Source organism: Salmo salar, chromosome 22 (assembly GCF_965601325.2).
Source record: "Salmo salar chromosome 22, fSalSal1, whole genome shotgun sequence".
NCBI lineage: Eukaryota > Metazoa > Chordata > Actinopteri > Salmoniformes > Salmonidae > Salmo > Salmo salar.
The window spans coordinates 47,400,459-47,419,367 of NC_138312.1; the positions used below are offsets into that span (position 1 = coordinate 47,400,459).

Below are 18,909 nucleotides of genomic sequence, written 5' to 3' on the forward strand. Positions count from 1 at the left end.
TTTTGTTGTAGTGGGGACAGTAACATTAGAACTTTCAAAAAATGATAGTTCAAGGAAACGTTTATATATTTTTCATTTTTATTCGTATGTTTATCTCATAATATAATTTAAAAGTATGCATTAAGGCAGGGATGGGCAACTCCAGTTCTTGGGGGCCTGATTGGTGTCACACTTTTGCCCCAGCCAACACATCTCACTCCAATAATCAACTAATTATTGGAGTGAAATGCAATCAGTTTAAATCAGCCGTGTTTGCTAGGGATGGGGGAAAAGCGTGACACCACTCCAGCCCCCGAGGACTGGAGTTGCCCATCCCTGCATTAAGTTGTCTGGAAAATAATGAACGTGGCAAAAACAAATGTTGACATGAATGCATTTCTAAAGCTAACAAAATATTTCTTACAATGGAGGGGGAGTGCCGAGATGGCGGCGCGGTCGCTTCAAAACAGCTCCCCCTGTCAGTCATCTAGTGTATATATAAATCATTGGTCAGGCCTCAACTCCCTTCACGGGCAGGCTAGATGTTGCCACATTTCCTGCTGGCAGTACTCGTAAAAGCACCAGAAATTACTGTATGATGGACATGTATGTATACCAGAAGTCCTGATACTGCTCCATGTACAACACTTGGAGACTGGGGGTGACCGCATGCACTGAAGCAGAATAGTGCAAGGGAAAGGTAAACAGAGGGGTTCTTACTGAGCTGGTGAAGTCAGGCTGAGGTGCACACCAGTCTACCTCTCCTGCAGCAGAGACATCCTGAACTGGACTCGGTGGGGGGGCTGGGGCTTGGAGTGAGTGAAGGGCTGTAGGGGTGAGACCACCTCCTTAACATCTTAAGGCAACAGGTGGGTTAATCATCCAGATGGAAATTACATTGTCATCATCCACCTCCTCCTCTGTCCAGCTCCAAGGATGGCCTACAAGGAAGATTCTAAATTTGGCACATTGTAGAAAAAAGTATGATCTTAGATAGCAGGGAAAAGTCTCATGTCTAGTCTTGGGGTAGTTCCTGCCAAAACAACAACATTATCACCTACCAACCACCAATCATTCTCTATTCTAGCACTTTTCATTTTGCTTAATTTTGATTGTGATATCAGTAAATTTAAATGTACTAGTTGAGTTATTTATTTATATTTACTATGGCAGTGGAATAGAATGGGTTCTCATCACTGGTACTAATCCACAGAATTAGGAATTAGAATAGTAATTTAACAGGATCTAACAGAGGCACATTTGAATTTCACTTGAACATCCAGAATAATAATAACTATTTGGTGGGTACTTATATTTGTCCTATTTCACACATGAACAAGTGGGTATTATATACGTGTGAATTGGAATTGAGTTTTTTTGCATATCCCAATGCTCCCTCCCTGCCATTATCAACGGCGACCCTGGAGCAATTAGGGTTAAGTGCAAACAGTAATATAGAGCAATTCATCAAATGTTAAACTGTCCCACCAATATGGGAATCTGTAATTCTATGGATGGCAAACTGTTGATATACTATTCCAGTAGATATATGAGAAATAATAGACCATACCAGTCAATATAACAGTATTCTATTTTTAAGCATGCTTTTAACATAATCTTATTGTGAAATGAAGCAAGAGTGAATTCACTCTGGCTAAAAAATAATGAAAGCCCTTCCCACTACACAGATGTGTGTGTGTTTGTACACTTCTTAACACCAAAAATACATGCAAAACTCCATTTTATTTAGCAAAAAAATGTTTAATCTCTCCTTGATGCATGTGTATTTACAAGTAGTAAATCTGCAAAATAGGAAATAACAGAATATTTACACAATGAACATTAACCTGCACACTTGTGACAGTTGCTTCAAGTCAAACTCTTAAAAACGTATCAGAATTATTGTAAGTAGGAAAAACTCCTCTGCCAGTTTTTCTGAAATTGATCGATTTGTACTTTCTTGGATCCTATGTAGTTTTCATTTGGAACATGTACAGCAACTGAGATTTTGCCACAATTAGAAAATAAATTTAGAAAATAAGTGATCAGAATCTTCTCAAAACAGGGCTTGGGAAGGCAATAGTATGAGTAGGCAAGACTGGATGGGTCATTTTGGGACAGATTCCCAGACCACATTTAAACCTGGTCTAAAAATCATGCTCATTTGAAAATGTTAATGCGTTGTTCATCTGAAAGATATTTTTAGTACAGGAATAGTCAATCTGGGTTCAGGAAACTACCCTTATCTGTTTGGGCATAAACGGTCAATGTTCCGCTAACATGAGATGGACCTTAAGCGGTCATAACATGTATGTCAATAGAAATAATCCTGTTGTATGGTCAACCAAACGTCAATTGTTTTCTTATTCATGCTTCATAATGTAGGGATATCCGCAAACCATTTTGACAGGCACTATTTGTTCCTATGACAGCCTCATGTCAGGCTGCGTCAAGTCTTAGCATTGGTTCCTCCTGCCCACATCAAATGGCCATGATTCTCCTTAATGGACATGCTATATATCGTACCACTTCAATGACAAAACAAATCAATTGCCATACAAACAAACAAACAGGGACAAATCATGAGATGGGGAGGGAAGAAGTCTCACTTAGGAACCTGCTAAACCTCTGAAGCAGATTGATTGAAAACTCAAGGCCATATCATTGAAACAACAGAACAGCAATGCAGAGAGAAATTCTCCAAACAAGAGGCAATTTCCTGAGAAATGGAGAATAAGTTATCTTCTTAAAAAAAATAACAGGGCAGTGATGAGAGAAACACAAAGAATTTGGAAGCTGCCAGTGTGTAATGTATTTTCCCCAGACATGGGAAAATTATGATGCTAATAATTCATAAGCCTGCGTTTAACAAAATCACTGAGCTCTGGAGACCAGTCTATTTCATGTACTTGTGATCTAAGAGCACTGAAAGATATAGGCGCAGCAAAAAGGGAAAGTTGTGTACTCAGGGATTCTTTTTTTTAAAGCGAACTAAGCATATTTGGGGAGTTAATTTCTTTTATCAGTGCGTACAGTAGTTAAACATTTCTGATTGTTCTGATTATGACTCATTCTAAATGTAATGCTGTTTCACCAACAATTTACTAGTCAGGCTCACAGTTGCTTAAAAAGGAACCCTGGTCTGTTGAAAGAAGCTAACTTTGGAGTGTGGTTTGGTCCAAGCACGCTAGTGTATGACAAATGTGCGGTGTCCATATTAGGAGAGCGTCATACTTCTTGTGAGGCTGACACTGTCCTAATATGGACGCCGTATACCTGGTCCCTTTAAGGGTTCTATTTCGCTCACTAAGTAGCACCTGTATAGCTTGGTCCCAGATCTGTTTGTGTGGTCTTGTCAACTCCTATGGTCATTGTCATGCCAAATGTTTGGGTAGACATAACAGATCCGGGACCAGGCTAGCACCTGTATATTAATGGTCAGATACGTAGAGAAAGACAACAGGAATGCAGTACAGCTTTATACATCAATGAATATGTCCAAAATGGCACCCTATTCCCTATATAGTGTACTAGTTTTGATCAGGGCCTTAGTGTACAATACAGGGTGCCATTTGAGATGTACCAATGTGTCATGTCTATTTAAGGGGTGTTTTGTTTTTATTTCTGTTCAGAGGAGTTTAGGAAGGAACCTGGCATATAATGTATTGCAAAAGCATTTAAAAAATAAAATATGGATTAAAGCAGCAAGTCACTGATTCCATCTGGAAAAGACAGATGCTTATCTGATGTGATATTTTACACTGATCGTAGAGATCAGAAAATAAACCTTATGAACAGTACTTAAACTTCAGATAAACCAAAGACGTCTCTTCATCTTCAGCGTACCGCGTAATGCACAATTTACACGTTCAAAAGAGAGATGAGAAAAACAACAAGGAAAGCAACCTGATACATTTTTTTTTTTTGCCAAAAGCTACATTTCATTATCATAAAAAAAACTAAAGTAAATACAATTTACAAAATCAAACATCAACAAAAATACATTACAGACCACAGTTTGGTTTTCGGCAAGCAGAGGAAAAAAAAAAAAAAAAAACGCACCACAAAGTCAAACCTCCAAAAACAAACCTCTCAAGAGAAGAGAGAAGTTTTGAAAAACATCTTAAGTCACACATGGCAAGTGGACATGTCAAGATAGAAGCAAGGACCAGGGGAGATAAGGGATTACTTAGCCTTGTGTTGCTAATGAGTGGAGGGTGCCTCCCCCCTCTACCGTCCAGACCACCCTATGGGTGAGAGCTAAAGCCCCAGCCTGTCTCCGATCTCTGGATTATGAGAAAAGAAGCAGTCTTTACCACACTACCATCACCTTGCTTATTATCTGCAGAATAGCATTGGGAAGAGATGAGGAAGAAGGGCCCAGGGCTGGAAAAGGCTTTCTGTTTTCCCAACTTTGTTGTTTCAGACTAAGAGGCTCAGTAAAACCCTCCCTGACCCCATTTAGCTATTTCTTTAACCTTTATTCCACCAGGTAAGACATCAGACGTGGTAATGCTAACTGGTGGTGGGGTAGCCTATAGATTAAATCACATTTTATTTGTCACATACACGTTTAGCAGATGTTATTGTTGGTGTTGCGAAATGCTTGTTTTTCTAGCTCCAACAGTGCAGTAGTATCTAACAATTGTAATTGGTTCAAGTAGTGCAATGCTCTCTATTCGTCAACCATTGTAGGACAAGCTGTCAAATTCTTTAGCCCTGGAAGATGAACATGTACCTAGATTCCATCGGAACTGTCTAGTAAAAGAAGCAATGCTTGCGTGAGTCTGTGTTTGCTTGTCAAAAACTGAGAATGCACGACAGATTTGCAATTTAATGTTTCCGCAGGACTGCATCAGTCCAACATACCCATACAGAAATGTGACAATATTATGGGATGGAATTTCTATGGTGGCCCTAAGGGGCAAAGTACCTTTTTTTCTTTTATTACTTTGACAATTATTTTTCAGTCACTAAGCATGTTCATATTTAAATCATACACATTCCATGTAATAAAATGTCTTTTCACTAAACAACATCAAAAGAAAACATGGCACAGCACAACTTTTTCTTCTTTTTGTTTCTTCTTTTTTTTTTTCATCGTTTTTTTTTTTTTGCTGGAAATATCAAGTTTTGCCGTTGATGGGTTGTTTTAACCCTAATATTTGTTTCTTAAAAATGTTGTATTTATATATAATATCTATATAGTCTTCCTTGGTAACGTATTTGTAAATTGTGCAAATTCAGCAGTAACACAGGTGGCGAGAGATCAGTGGGCAGTTTATTACATTTATTTCAAAAAAATAATACAACAACAAAATTAGAAAAAAAAGTAAAGTCATTGATCTTCGATTCCAACAGGAGACCTGTGACCTGAGGAGCTTATCTCCCATTGGCTCCAAGGATGCCAAACAATGTTATGTCCTGTTTGTGATGCCAAAATGGAATTCCACTTCAAATGTCCCATCCTGGTTATACGATACAGGGCTTTGCGACACCAAAACTCAGGAAAACCAACAGAAAATAACAAAAAACATGACAACAGCGACGATAATCAAAATGCTTTCCGATGATGCTGTCTCTCGGTGTGTGTGTGACGAAACATCCAGTGCCTTGGTCTGACATAGACACACACACACACACACACACATATAGACACACATTTACACACATACACACACACACCCACCCAGTACTGCTGAATCTCCCCTGTTCTGTCCTTTGCAGTAGCTCCATCACATGTTTGGGGGGGAGGGGGGTTGAAAACCACGCTGTCTGAGTTTAAATTCCTCTGGGTGAGGAGAGAAAGAGAGGAAGATGGAGAAGAGGAGGATGAGGAGAAGAGCAAGGGTCAGTCCTCAGCTAGCCAGGGCCATTGTGTTGATGACCTGCTCCAGCTTGCTCCTCAGTCTCTGCCTCCGCGACTGCTCGTCCCTCTCCAAAGCCGTCAGAATCTGAGCATGGACAGAGACAGAGAGAGACAGAGAGAGAAAGAGAGAGAGATGGCAAGAAAGCGAGAAACAAAATGCGAGAAAGAGAGAGAGGGGGAGGGAGAGAAAGAGGAAGGGAGGGAGAGAAAGGGAGAGGGAGGAAGAGAGAGAGAGGAAGGGAGAGAGAGGAAGGGAGGAAGAGAGAGAGAGGAAGGGAGAGAGGGATAAAATGAGCAGTGAGAAACATTAGCTTTTACAAAAGCAGTAGAGAGAGCAACAACTGAGCGACAACTGAGCAGTTCTTCAAATCCAAAGTAGGGTGCAATCCCTTCTAAATAAACAAACATAGCAAAAATGTCTGCCATTGTTCTCACCTCGTCCTTGTACTTGACAATGTAGGAGTAGATTTCGTGCAGGGCGCTCATGCTGTTGAACTGGCTGAGGTGGAGCCGCGACTGCTCCGCCAGGTACGCACTCATGTCCTGGTCACTGATGACGGGCATCCGCGAGATATCGGAGTAGTACCTGAGAAAGAATGGGGGATGGAGACAGAAAGAAAAGGAAGGAAGGTGAGAGTGTGTGGGAGAATCTTTAAGCAGTCACTGTCAATATTTAACTGACGCATATCAATTGACCAATGAAACCAAGTGAGCTGAATAAAGGCAAGCCAAGTGACCAAGCGAGTTCCATGCTGTCAAATGGCAACAGTGTTACTTTCCTACCCTAGTTTTAATTTTCAACCTAATCCATAATGGCAGCCCGCTGAACATAGCCTATATCCATACCGTTCCACCCAGTTCTTGTAGTTGGGAATGTCTTTAGCGTAGAGCAGCTTGTTTGAGGGCGAGTCTTTGCCCAGCTTGTGTTCTGAGGTGGAGCAGGAATCCATGAAGGTCTGGGCCACCACAGACAGACAGGCGTCCGTGATGCTGTTCTTGTGGATGTCGAACACAAACTGGGGGTTCTTGATCACGTTCACCCAGAACCGCAGAGGAAGACTAGGGGGGAAGAGATGGAGAGGGAGTGGGAAGAAGAGAAGAAACATTTTAGTGAGAGTAATCTTAACGTCATACTCCACCTTACAATCTCCTTAACACTCAACCAGGGGCGGCATGCACCCCAAAAATCTACGTGAGATGGGGGGGGTTGGAGAATATTGTATTTTTCAAACACCTGAATAAATCTTTTTTCCTGCAATCTAGAGCCATAATCATTATGCTTAATTCTATTTCAAAGCTATGCTTATATTTCTGCATATCTAAAGGTCACCTCTTGAGCTTTTTGTCTTCTGACTGGTGGTTCTTTTTTAAAGAAACTAAATATGCTTCTCTGTATCTCCTAAAATCTGGGTAAAATATTCAAAGGAATGTGACTCTTATCAGTGCATTTAGTTATTGCTTGCTTTACTATAAATTCGACCAACCTTGCCAGCAGGCATGCCAGCTAAGATAGTCAGACAAGTTAGCTACTCTAACTTGATTGATAGCCTGAAATGGCTTCTTGGTAGCTAGTTAGGAGGTTGGGAGATTGGGAACCTCTCTGGGCTAGCTAAAGCAAACATCAAAATTGCTAGGTGGCTTGTAGTATTACAGAGAAACAAACAAACAAAAATATATAAATATAAATCCCATGGACATGGCGCCTCTGCACTCAACCCCCAAACACCATCACCAAACCTCTCTCACAACCTGACGCACATAGGACCATCTCCCTCGGTCTCACACACAAACTGATCCACTCTGACCCACTCACCAGTTGCTCTTCCAGGTGTGCCGTACATCCAAGTCAGAGATGCAGTGCTTGTCGGCCTGCTCGTCCAGGAAGTCAAACATGTACTTAATGGCGAGCGGCAGGGCACTGCCTCGATGGGCCGTACTGAAGATGGTCTCAAACAGGTCATCCACAAACTTCTGCAATGTACCCTGTGAAAGGAGAAAAGGGAGGGTTAGAGAGTTGTATCACTGATATCAACTTCATGTAGCTTAGTATTGTACAAATCACTGTTTTATGAAGTTGAAATTGAAAAGGTCCTCACACTGTGGACACATTTAGACTAAATATACTGCTCCAAAAAATAAAGGGAACACTTAAACAACACAATGTAACTCCAAGTCAATCACACTTCTGTGAAATCAAACTGTCCACTTAGGAAGCAACACTGATTGACAATAGATTTCACATGCTGTTGTGCAAATGGGATAGACAACAGGTGGAAATTATAGGCAATTAGCAAGACACCCCCAATAAAGGAGTGGTTCTGCAGGTGGTGACCACAGACCACTTCTCAGTTCCTATGCTTCCTGGCTGATGTTTTGGTCACTTTTGAATGCTGGCGGTGCTTTCACTCTAGTGGCAGCATGAGACGGAGTCTACAACCCACACAAGTGGCTCAGGTAGTGCAGCTCATCCAGGATGGCACATCAATGCGAGCTGTGGCAAGAAGGTTTGCGGTGTCTGCCAGCATAGTGTCCAGAGCATGGAGGCGCTACCAGGAGACAGGCCAGTACATCAGGAGACGTGGAGGAGGCCGTAGGAGGGCAACAACCCAGCAGCAGGACCGCTACCGCCGCCTTTGTGCAAGGAGGAGCAGGAGGAGCACTGCCAGAGCCCTGCAAAATGACCTCCAGCAGGCCACAAATGTGCATGTGTCTGCTCAAACGGTCAGAAACAGACTCCATGAGGGTGGTATGAGGGCCCGACGTCCACAGGTGGGGGTTGTGCTTACAGCCCAACACCGTGCAGGACGTTTGGCATTTGCCAGAGAACACCAAGATTGGCAAATTCGCCACTGGCGCCCTGTGCTCTTCACAGATGAAAGCAGGTTCACACTGAGCACGTGACAGACGTGACAGGGTCTGGAGACGCCGTGGAGAACGTTCTGCTGCCTGCAACATCCTCCAGCATGACTGGTTTGGCGGTGGGTCAGTCATGGGTGGGGTGGCATTTCTTTGGGGGACCGCACAGCCCTCCATGTGCTCGCCAGAGGTAGCCTGACTGTCATTAGGTACCGAGATGAGATCCTCAGACCCCTTGTGAGACCATATGCTGGTGCGGTTGGCCCTGGGTTCCTCCTAATGCAAGACAATGCTAGACCTCATGTGGCTGGAGTGTGTCAGCAGTTCCTGCAAGAGGAAGGCATTGATGCTATGGACTGGCCCGCCCGTTCCCCAGACCTGAATCCAATTGAGCACATCTGGGACATAATGTCTCGCTCCATCCACCAACGCCACGTTGCACCACAGACTGTCCAGGAGTTGGCGGATGCTTTAGTCCAGGTCTGGGAGGAGATCCCTCAGGAGACCATCCGCCACCTCATCAGGAGCATGCCCAGGCGTTGTAGGGAGGTCATACAGGCACGTGGAGGCCACACACACTACTGAGCCTCATTTTGACTTGTTTTAAGGACATTACATCAAAGTTGGATCAGCCTGTAGTGTGGTTTTCCACTTTAATTTTGAGTGTGACTCCAAATCCAGCACATTCAACTATGTAAAGAAAAAAGTATTTTATAAGATTTCATTCATTCAGATCTAGGATGTGTTATTTTAGTGTTCCCTTTATTTTTTTGAGCAGTGTATATCCTTTCTTCCACATAAGATTATCAACTTTTACACATGATCAAGTAGTCTGTCGAATGGCCCCCTCCTCCTTTACACACTCCCAACACTAGCCCATCACCTGAATGAAGCCGGCTCCGGTCAGTTATTCACATACCAACATATTGGCCAAAACTACACTAATATATACATCAAGTATATACAGGCCAAGTCTCCTGTCGTCTTTCCCCCTCTCACTGTTCATTATCCAAACTCTCTAACCCCTGTAGACCTAACCTTGAGTGCATGGTGGTGTGGCACGTCCTGTGCATGGTAAATGATGTGCTACCAACAAGGTATGGAGGAACAGAAAGTAATGGCCTGCCAGTTGATGAATCTAGTGCTTCTAGTGCCACAGTACTGAGCCAATAGCAATATTGTCTAGAACAGATATTCCTCATGACATGTAGAGTGAGGACTCATGTCTGCTCTATTCATGGAATTTATATCCGTATCTTTGCGCACATATTTTTTCCAGACCAGCACAAACACACCGGATGCAACCTATCAACCCACCACCAAGCCCTTGATTAGTCAAATCAGGTGTGTGTAAGTGCAAGAACTAAAACATGCCCCTCCTAGGGCTCCCCAATAATCAATTCACAAACATTGTTTTGAGAGTACCAACGGAAGGGATTAGGGATTAGGGTATAGGATCCAAGAGAAAGCCCCTCCATCTCCCTTCCTGATTCCAACGATCAGAAAACCACTCAAAAGGTCAGGCTGCTAATTAAGACAACATAGCGTTTGGGAGCTGCACTTACTCATGCAAAAGGTTATGAAAAATGTTAATGAGCATCTGAGCCAGTCGCCTTGGAAACAAAGGTCAATGAGAGAGATGGCTGTCGGAGGAAACAGGTTTGAGAGCTAGGATGTTGGGTGTTGTTTACCGGTAGAGGGGGGACAGGTGTGTGTGAGTGAGTGAGTGAGTGAGTGAGTGAGTGAGTGAGTGAGTGAGTGAGTGAGTGAGTGAGTGTGAATGTGTGTCTGTCTGTCTGTGTGTGGGGTACCTTAGTAGCCAATAGCCTGGTCAGGTATATCTCAGAGACCATCTTGCTGCCACGGTCGCCTTCACGCTGGTCCGAGTGGTCGTGGTTCTTGACCAGGTGCCACAGCTTGGTACCACTCTCCAGGTCAGGCGTGATCATGGGGGTCCTAGAACGCAGGCTGTCTGGACTACTGGCCGTCCTCAACATACTCTCTGGACGGGAAGACGGGAGAGAGACGACATGGTCAGGATTCAGATTATTCCAATATGATGTCAAATCACATAACCAGTGTGTTATAGATGAAGAGAAAGAGACGAGGGGGGGGTCAAGAGAAATAAAGCAGATGGCGGGGGAGGGGGGTGATCAAGGCAGGGGGAGACAGAGAGATCCTGGGGAGAGGACACAGACAGGGACTGCACAGTCTCCAGTTACTCTCAGACTTACATGACACACATCACTCCTCTTCACTGTCTGACCTTAACGTCAACACTTGGCACGCATTATCAATTCTATTGAGATATTTCTAATGTTTAGCTGTGTATTTCTGAAACGTACTCACAGAAAGCACTTCGAGAATAAAATAGCACGCACGCACACCTGCACGCACACAACTACCCACACACACCCATCTACCTGGCCACCCATACCCACACACCGTATCTGTTGAGGGACTTGGTGAAGGTGGAGGAGGTGGAGATGTTGTAGGCAGAGTTCTGCTTGGGCACCAGGGCTATCACTGAGCCATCTGTCACCTGATGGGGAGTACAGGAAATATAACAGTTAGAGTTAGACATGCATCTGCACTCTGAAAACTTTGCACATGACATACGGTCAGAAAAAGGTGATACACACGGCTACATTGCTGGTGCCTGGAGTGATTGACTAAGGCTGCATTAACACAGGCAGCCCAATTCTAATATCTTGCAACAAACCTGTATAGACCTAGAAATAGCACCAAGACTGAAGACTCAACTTTTGTTTGCATTAAAATGTTGTTGTTTTTTCTCTCTGCAGGTCCATTTCCCTCTGGGGGATTGGTTGGTCCCTCCTGGTAAAACACTTATTCAGGATGGAAATATAACACCATACATCAGGAGAGGTGAACATCAGTGACTGGGTGTATGACAACGACAAAGTCATATTCCAGTTGACTGTCAGAAAAAAGAGGTGTAACCATTGCAATCGATCTGGGCGGGGTAAGAACGTGTTTTAAAAAAAGTATGCTTTCATCATGAAAACGTTGGCTGACTTAAATAATATTGGCAACAGTAGTAGACAGACACACAGCTATATAAACACCAGGTAACTTCCATTTCCTCTTACAATAAACTGCTACCTCGGTCGAGAAATGGACCTAACCTTGTGATTTTTTTAAACGCTGTTTTTTTTTTTTTTTTTTAACTATGATGTAACTTTGGATTAATACAACATTTACAGATCTGATCGAAAATGTAGAGGTGTGGCTATTTTTGTAAAATGTAACTTTGTGTGTCAGTATGACTTTCCACCTCTATCAATTTGAATGCCTAGCCCTAAACGTATGCCTGGAAAATGGTATCAAATGGTGAGGATATACTGGCCCCCTCTGCTCATCCCAGTGCTACTAATCATTTAGCTGACCTGTTATCAATTTATGCAGCATCGTAAGTGATAATTACGGGTTGTCTTTAACCTTGATTGGATGACTCAAGTTTCAGACAAGCTCAAGGTATTATGCATCGATCTGAATTTAGCGCATGTAATATCGAAACCAACCCGGCCCAATTTTAAAATCCAGTTAAATCTGACCTGTTTGACATCAAACTTACAGTACAAATAGACCCCATACAGTGCATTCGGAAAGTATTCAGACCCCTTGACTTTTTCCACATTTAGTTATGTTACAGCCTTATTCTAAAATGTATTACTTTATTTTTTCCCCCTAATCAATCTACACTCAATACCCAATAACGACAAAGCAAAAACAGGTTTGTAGAGAATTTGACAAATGTATATATATAAAAAAGCTGAAATATCACATTTACATCAGTATTCACACCTTTTACTCAGTACTTTGTTGAAGCACCTTTGGCTGCGATTACAGCCTTGAGTCTTCTTGGGTATGATGACGCAACAAGCTTGGCACACCTGTATTTGGGGAGATTCTCCCATTGTTCTCTACAGATCCTCTCAAGGTTTGTCAGGTTAGATGGGGAGTGTAGCTGCACAGCTATTTTCAGGTCTCTCCAGAGATGTTAGATCGGGTTCAAGTCTGGGCTCTGGCTGGGCCACTCAAGGACATTGAGACTTGTTCGCAAGCCACTCCTGCGTTGTCTTGGCTGTGTGCTTAGAGTTGTTGTCCTGTTGGAACCTTCACCTCAGTCTGAGGTCCTGAGCACTCTGGAGCAGCATCAAGGATCTCTCTGTACTTTGCACTGTTCATCTTTCCCTCGATTCTGACTAGTCTCCCAGTCCCTGCCACTGAAAAACATCTCCACAGCATGATGCTGCCACCACCATGCTTCACCGTAGGGATGGTGCCAGGTTTGCTCCGATGTGAAGCTTGGCATTCAGGCTAAAGAGTTCCATCTTTGTTTCATCAGACCAGAGAATCTTCTTTCACATGGTCTGAGAGTCCTTTAGGTGTCTTTTGGCTAACTCCAAGCGGGCTGTCATGTGCCTTTTACTGAGGAGTGGCTTCCGTCTGGCCACTCTACTATAAAGACCTGATTGGTGGAACGCTGTAGAGATGGGAGAACCTTCTAGAAGGACAACCATCTCCACAGAGGAATATAACAAAACAAACAAAATGTGGAAAAGGGGAAGGGGTCTGAATACTTCCCGAATGCACTGTAAATACACAGCCGGTTGTGTTTTTTGCTCATGATATCAATGAGCATTTCCCTATTGCCTGTATTACCGATGTAAGACTACCTAAATCCGTTCTGCGCATCATCGACACAAGGAATGTCAGAAATGTCAATGATCAAGCTTTTTTTGCACAATCTTTGTGACATAGCAGGTGTACCTGCCATTCCTGACCCTAGGTCAGTTCTCGATTATTTCTCTGATGTTTTTAAAACAAAAGTTTTAGGGCAGGGATGGGAATCTTTGATGGGAGTGGGGGGCCACCAAAAGTCTGACCTCATCATGAGGGGCCGCAGTGGCTCGTGGGTCTGCGTATCCACATACATACCCACACATGTAGTCAGACCCTTTTGGGGGCCCTAAGTGAAGAGGAAGTATTGTACATACTGGGATTAATTACACCGTTAGTAGTCATTTTGACTGCAACATTCTAATTAGCTTGAAGGGGTGTCCCTCAAGGCCCAGCAGTTCTATAGTTAAAGCATGGAAAGCAGCGCATGTACTTCCTCTTCACAAGGGCGGAAACCCTAGTGACAAATAACTACCGCATCGTGTCTGGCATAAATATTTAAATAGTTGATAAAAATCTACTTTGCTCCTTAACCAGGAAATGTATCAAAATTCATATCAATCAGGATGTAGATAAGGTCATAGTACCATCTTAGCTGCATCCTATGTTGTCAATGATATTGTATGTTCTATAGATAAAAAGCAGCATCGTTTATTGACCTGTCTAAGGCTTTTGACATTGTGGATGACTCATTGTTATTGCACGTTGGACTTGATAGCAGCACATGCGGTTGGTTAAAAAAATTACATTATGGACAGATCTCAATATATAGTTGCTGAGTGTGTCAATTTGCAATTCCTCGAGGTGACTAAAGGAGTACCTCATGGGTCAATTTTAGTACCTGTACTATTGTCATTATATCTAAACAATATTGGTTACTTAGTGGAAAACTGACACTGTGCGGTACTCTACTGCCTCCTCTGTGAACCAGGCTGAAGCTGATCTGTGTTAGATGTGGTAGAGATGAGTGAGAAGAGGACTGGAGTTAGACAAAATCCTTATTGACACAACTTAGTGTATACTAACAAACGATCAGTCATACAGCCTCTCCGCTGATGGGGAACATCGAGTGAAACCCAGTACAGACAAATGTATTGAAGACTACAAGAACTACATCACATACTTCACTATGTCCTTGCCTGCAGAACCACTTGAACTAATTCTGAGGGGAGACCCATTCCTGGTTGAAGAACTGGAATAGCAGACAACCTGAGAGGTGGCTATGGACACCAAGATTTGGCAGATACTGAGCCATACTAACAATAGATGGTTAGTGTTTTAAGCACACTGGACACCAATCAACCAGCACTAGCGTTGCAGTCTGACGTTCACTTTACAAGCTCCAGGTCTCAAGCAAGGTCGCATAACTATTATACAAGCAACCTCTGTTACACAGGTGCACTGGCTACATACAACAAGCTCAATAACTGAAGTTTTTATTGGTGTGATAGCAATAATCTCTGTATAGACCTACAGTATACAAGTAGTATGAATTTCCATGTAAATTGACAAAGTATATTGTATAGTATCATATGATGGTATTTTACTCAGTATTTATTTCCTTGTTTTATATCATATATACAATGATGTAATGTATTATTCATTACAGTTAAGATAAGATACACTTTATTCATCCCTGAGGAGAAATGTATTATATATGACACCCATGAATTTTGGGCTGCAGACACCAAGGGATGTTTGAGTGAACCCCTACATCAATCCAGAAATATTTCTAAATCGGTAATTGTAAAGTGTATACATAAAAATAACATTTGATTAATTTATTGATTAAAAACACATTATTTGATCAACTTTGAGACATAAACCATGAGAGACTTGCCTGGTAGTGGGCCAGTGTGTTGAGTCTCTTCCAGTCATTGTCTATCTTGGTGGTGACGTCCTCATCCTGGAGAATGATCCTGGCCATCCTGCCCTGACGCCACTCTGAACACACACCGAACAGAAGGAGAGGGTGTGTTAGTGTCTGTTGAGTGACTCCAGATAGTGTTGGGAACTGTGTTAAGTGTATTTTGGCTTATTGGCTTGGGTTGTGTGTGTGTGCGTGCGTTCATTTGTGCATGGTGTGTTTGTGTGCCTTACCCATGTCCATGTCTGAAGCCTTGGGTCTCTGGGAGTAAGGGCTTCCTTTGAACACAGCATCAAGCAGCTTTTCCTTCACCTGGGTCACCGTGTCACAGTTCAGCCCCTTTACCGCCACCTCCGGGGCGTTCTCATTCTCCGGGTTCACACAGTGCAGGGTCTAGGGGAGTGTAAGGGTCAAGGGTAAGATTGGCGATGGGGAAGACTCACAGGACTAGAGGCTTGAAGCAGAGTGAATAGTGTGGAAGACGTGAGTTAAACCGCATACACGCATACATCGGTAATCACTCTTGTAGTTATCTACCTACTGTACTACCTAGCCAGCCAGACGAATGGTTCTCAGAGAAATGTATTCAGTCAAAGAGAGATGATGTAAAAGTGTTCCGTTTATTTCTGTGATTCAAGCTGTGTTGTGGCACTGACCAGGGTCTTGTAGTCAATCTGCTGTCTGATGAGCTTGTCTTCACTGAGTGAGTAGCGTGCCTCTCCTGTGATGGAGTCTATAGGCCCCTTCTCCATCTGCTGCTTGATGGCACAGTACAGCATGAACAGGGGTTCTCCAGCACACTCCTACACACAGGGTACACAGTACAGCATGAACAGGGGTTCTCCAGCACACTCCTACACACAGGGTACACAGTACAGCATGAACAGGGGTTCTCCAACACACTCCTACACACAGGGTACACAGTACAGCATGAACAGGGGTTCTCCAGCACACTCCTACACACAGGGTACACAGTACAGCATGAACAGGGGTTCTCCAGCACACTCCTACACACAGGGTACACAGTACAGCATGAACAGGGGTTCTCCAGCACACTCCTACACACAGGGTACACAGTACAGCATGAACAGGGGTTCTCCAACACACTCCTACACACAGGGTACACAGTACAGCATGAACAGGGGTTCTCCAGCACACTCCTACACACAGGGTACACAGTACAGCATGAACAGGGGTTCTCCAGCACACTCCTACACACAGGGTACACAGTACAGCATGAACAGGGGTTCTCCAGCACACTCCTACACACAGGGTACACAGTACAGCATGAACAGGGGCACGCACACGCATACACACACAAGTATAGTATAGCATAAGCTGATAGGGGCCAGTATCCCATCTATCTGTCATGTCAGCATCTCAAAACCAATAGGAAATACTGTAGACTTGAAGGACGACATTCAAGACAATGAGTACGCTTCCTTATTTGAGAAAAAACTGCACTCAAGTGCATTCCAATCTGCTGTTGGCTACACGGTGACACACAGCTAAACCATAGGGCCTAGCCTCTCGCTTACCCATTCAACAGCTATTGGTGCAGTGACAAGTGACCCACTCCAGAGTAGTAGTTTGTCCCTTGTGCATTTTAACCCGGGGAAAAACAGTCTTTAACAAGGTAAAACATTTTAAAATGTACACTGAGCTTGGGGAATCTGTGCAGCCTTTAACAAGGTAAAATTTCAAAATGTACACTGAGCTTGGGGAACCCGTGCAGCCTTTAACAAGGTACAATTTAAAAATGTACACTGAGCTTGTGGAAAATGTTGGGAGAACGCTAGTGGCAGTTGATAGAGGAGTTAATGGAAGGTTAACGAGTCAGGAGTGAAAAGTGCTGGAGAAGCACTCTGCTGCATGAAATGTGTCAACGAGGCAATGCAAGGCGGGCGGGCTGGAGGGCCTCTCTCCTCCCTCTCGTTTTTCTCCCATTTTCCCTCTATTGGTCCGGCTACCACTTAGCACAGTGATTCTCACCTCCAACTCTTGCTAGTTCATCTTCCTCCTCATCTTCCGCTAGCTCTGTCCACCCAACTACAATATGTCTGTGTTTTTTCTCTCCTTTCCTTGACATTTAAGATGTTTCAATTCAGAGCAAAAAAGAGTTTGAAAGTGCTGGTGAACAACCCAAAGTGTACAGAGCTTCCCCTAGTATTCTTTGTGGCCTTCTACACGCTTCCTCTTCCCCCCTTCCATATCCCTCCTGCTGCTCCCACCTCGTTATCGTCTGCACTAATTAAACAGACAGCTGTTAACGAGACGTGTACACACACACACACACCCACCCTCTAGTAGCTCAGAAACCAGCTATTATGGGTTGCTTTTGATGCACCTAGCCAAAAATGTGGACCACACGCTTGGCAGGACCCCAAGAGGGGTTGAAGAAGCTGTCCAGTAGGATGCAAGTTTTTAAAAACACCTGTCTGAACTGAAAAACAACTAATTGAGAGAAAGACTTCCGATCACCCGTGCCACACAGATGCATGGCTGTCTGATGCACTCTCTCCATTCCAATAAGCCTCAAATCTGAAGAATGCACACGCAAGCACCCACTCTCACTTCTCTCTTTGGCTCTCTAGAAAACCCTGATAGGGGTTATGCGTTAAAGAGGCGTTTGCACGTCAGGATACTCATACGACGAAAACACATGCACAGAAACAGTCACGCCTTAACACCACTTCACATAAAGGTAGAATACTGTTTTACAACTGGGTAGAGAGAAGTTGGAACATGAAAGGTAGAGAGAGGTAAAGGATAGGGAGCATTGTAGCCCTCTCCCTGTGCCTTATCTGCTCCTGCAGCTAGGAGATACTGACGTTTAGCCGGCAAGCTAAATTCCCTAGCGCTCTTTCATTCTCCAACAGCACAACCAGCATTAGCGAATAACAGAACCGTAGAACGCTTAAAAAGCCTGTTTGGCGCGGCTGCGTGTTCATTAAGGCATGCAATGACAAACCTTTCAAAACGTTTCAATACATAAAGTGAAAATAAACTCATTTTATTGGATGAATCCAGGTTGTCCCTCTCTGTTTCAGTCAATTTTCCTTGGTTGCTGCCTAATGAACACAACCTGAGTGCATCACTGACAGACTTACCTTGAGGAACTTGTAGAGAAGGAACGTGAACCAGTTGGTGAGCATCTTCTCAGCCACCGACTCAGTCCTATAGGAGAGCGGGAGAGAGAGAAAGGGAGAGAGAGGAGAAATTGAGTTGAATGTCATGTTCTGGCATGGCAAAGCGTTAAATGTCCATAACACAGGACTGATAGAGGAACGACTGTAGAAGGGTTTGAGATTTTCCTCTTAGTAACAAGGGACCAAACAACCCTAGTGTTTGGTCGCTAGTAACTGAAGGATATTACAAACCATTATCCCTGGTAGTAACTGTAGGAGATTACAAACCATTATCCCTGGTAGTAACTGTAGGAGATTACAAACCATTATCCCTGGTAGTAACTGTAGGAGATTACAAACCATTATCCCTGGTAGTAACTGTAGGAGATTACAAACCATTATCCCTGGTAGTAACTGAAGGAGATTACAAACCATTATCCCTGGTAGTAACTGAAGGAGATTACAAAGCATTATCCCTGGTAGTAACTGAAAGAGATTACAAA

General features: G+C 43.4%; 1 protein-coding gene across 2 annotated transcripts in view; it reads right to left on the reverse strand.

Moving 5' to 3' along the window:
- Positions 1-4,799: 4,799 nt before the first annotated feature.
- LOC106583586 (plexin-A1) overlaps positions 4,800-18,909 on the reverse strand; it is a 373,995-nt gene continuing 359,885 nt past the window's right edge. Inside the window, exons 23-32 of one of the 2 annotated variants that reach the window (XM_014167946.3) lie at positions 18,389-18,455; positions 15,935-16,081; positions 15,512-15,671; positions 15,252-15,355; positions 11,150-11,246; positions 10,516-10,706; positions 7,662-7,831; positions 6,695-6,907; positions 6,284-6,434; positions 4,800-5,933 (exon numbers count right to left, since the gene is read on the reverse strand). In XM_014167946.3, the coding sequence (XP_014023421.2) occupies positions 5,838-5,933; positions 6,284-6,434; positions 6,695-6,907; positions 7,662-7,831; positions 10,516-10,706; positions 11,150-11,246; positions 15,252-15,355; positions 15,512-15,671; positions 15,935-16,081; positions 18,389-18,455 (1,396 nt within the window). In that variant the 3' untranslated portion in view covers positions 4,800-5,837. Of the gene's footprint in view, positions 5,934-6,283; positions 6,435-6,694; positions 6,908-7,661; positions 7,832-10,515; positions 10,707-11,149; positions 11,247-15,251; positions 15,356-15,511; positions 15,672-15,934; positions 16,082-16,171; positions 16,541-18,388; positions 18,456-18,909 lie in introns of those variants that run through there. The other variant, XM_082967657.1, reaches the window with a different exon arrangement.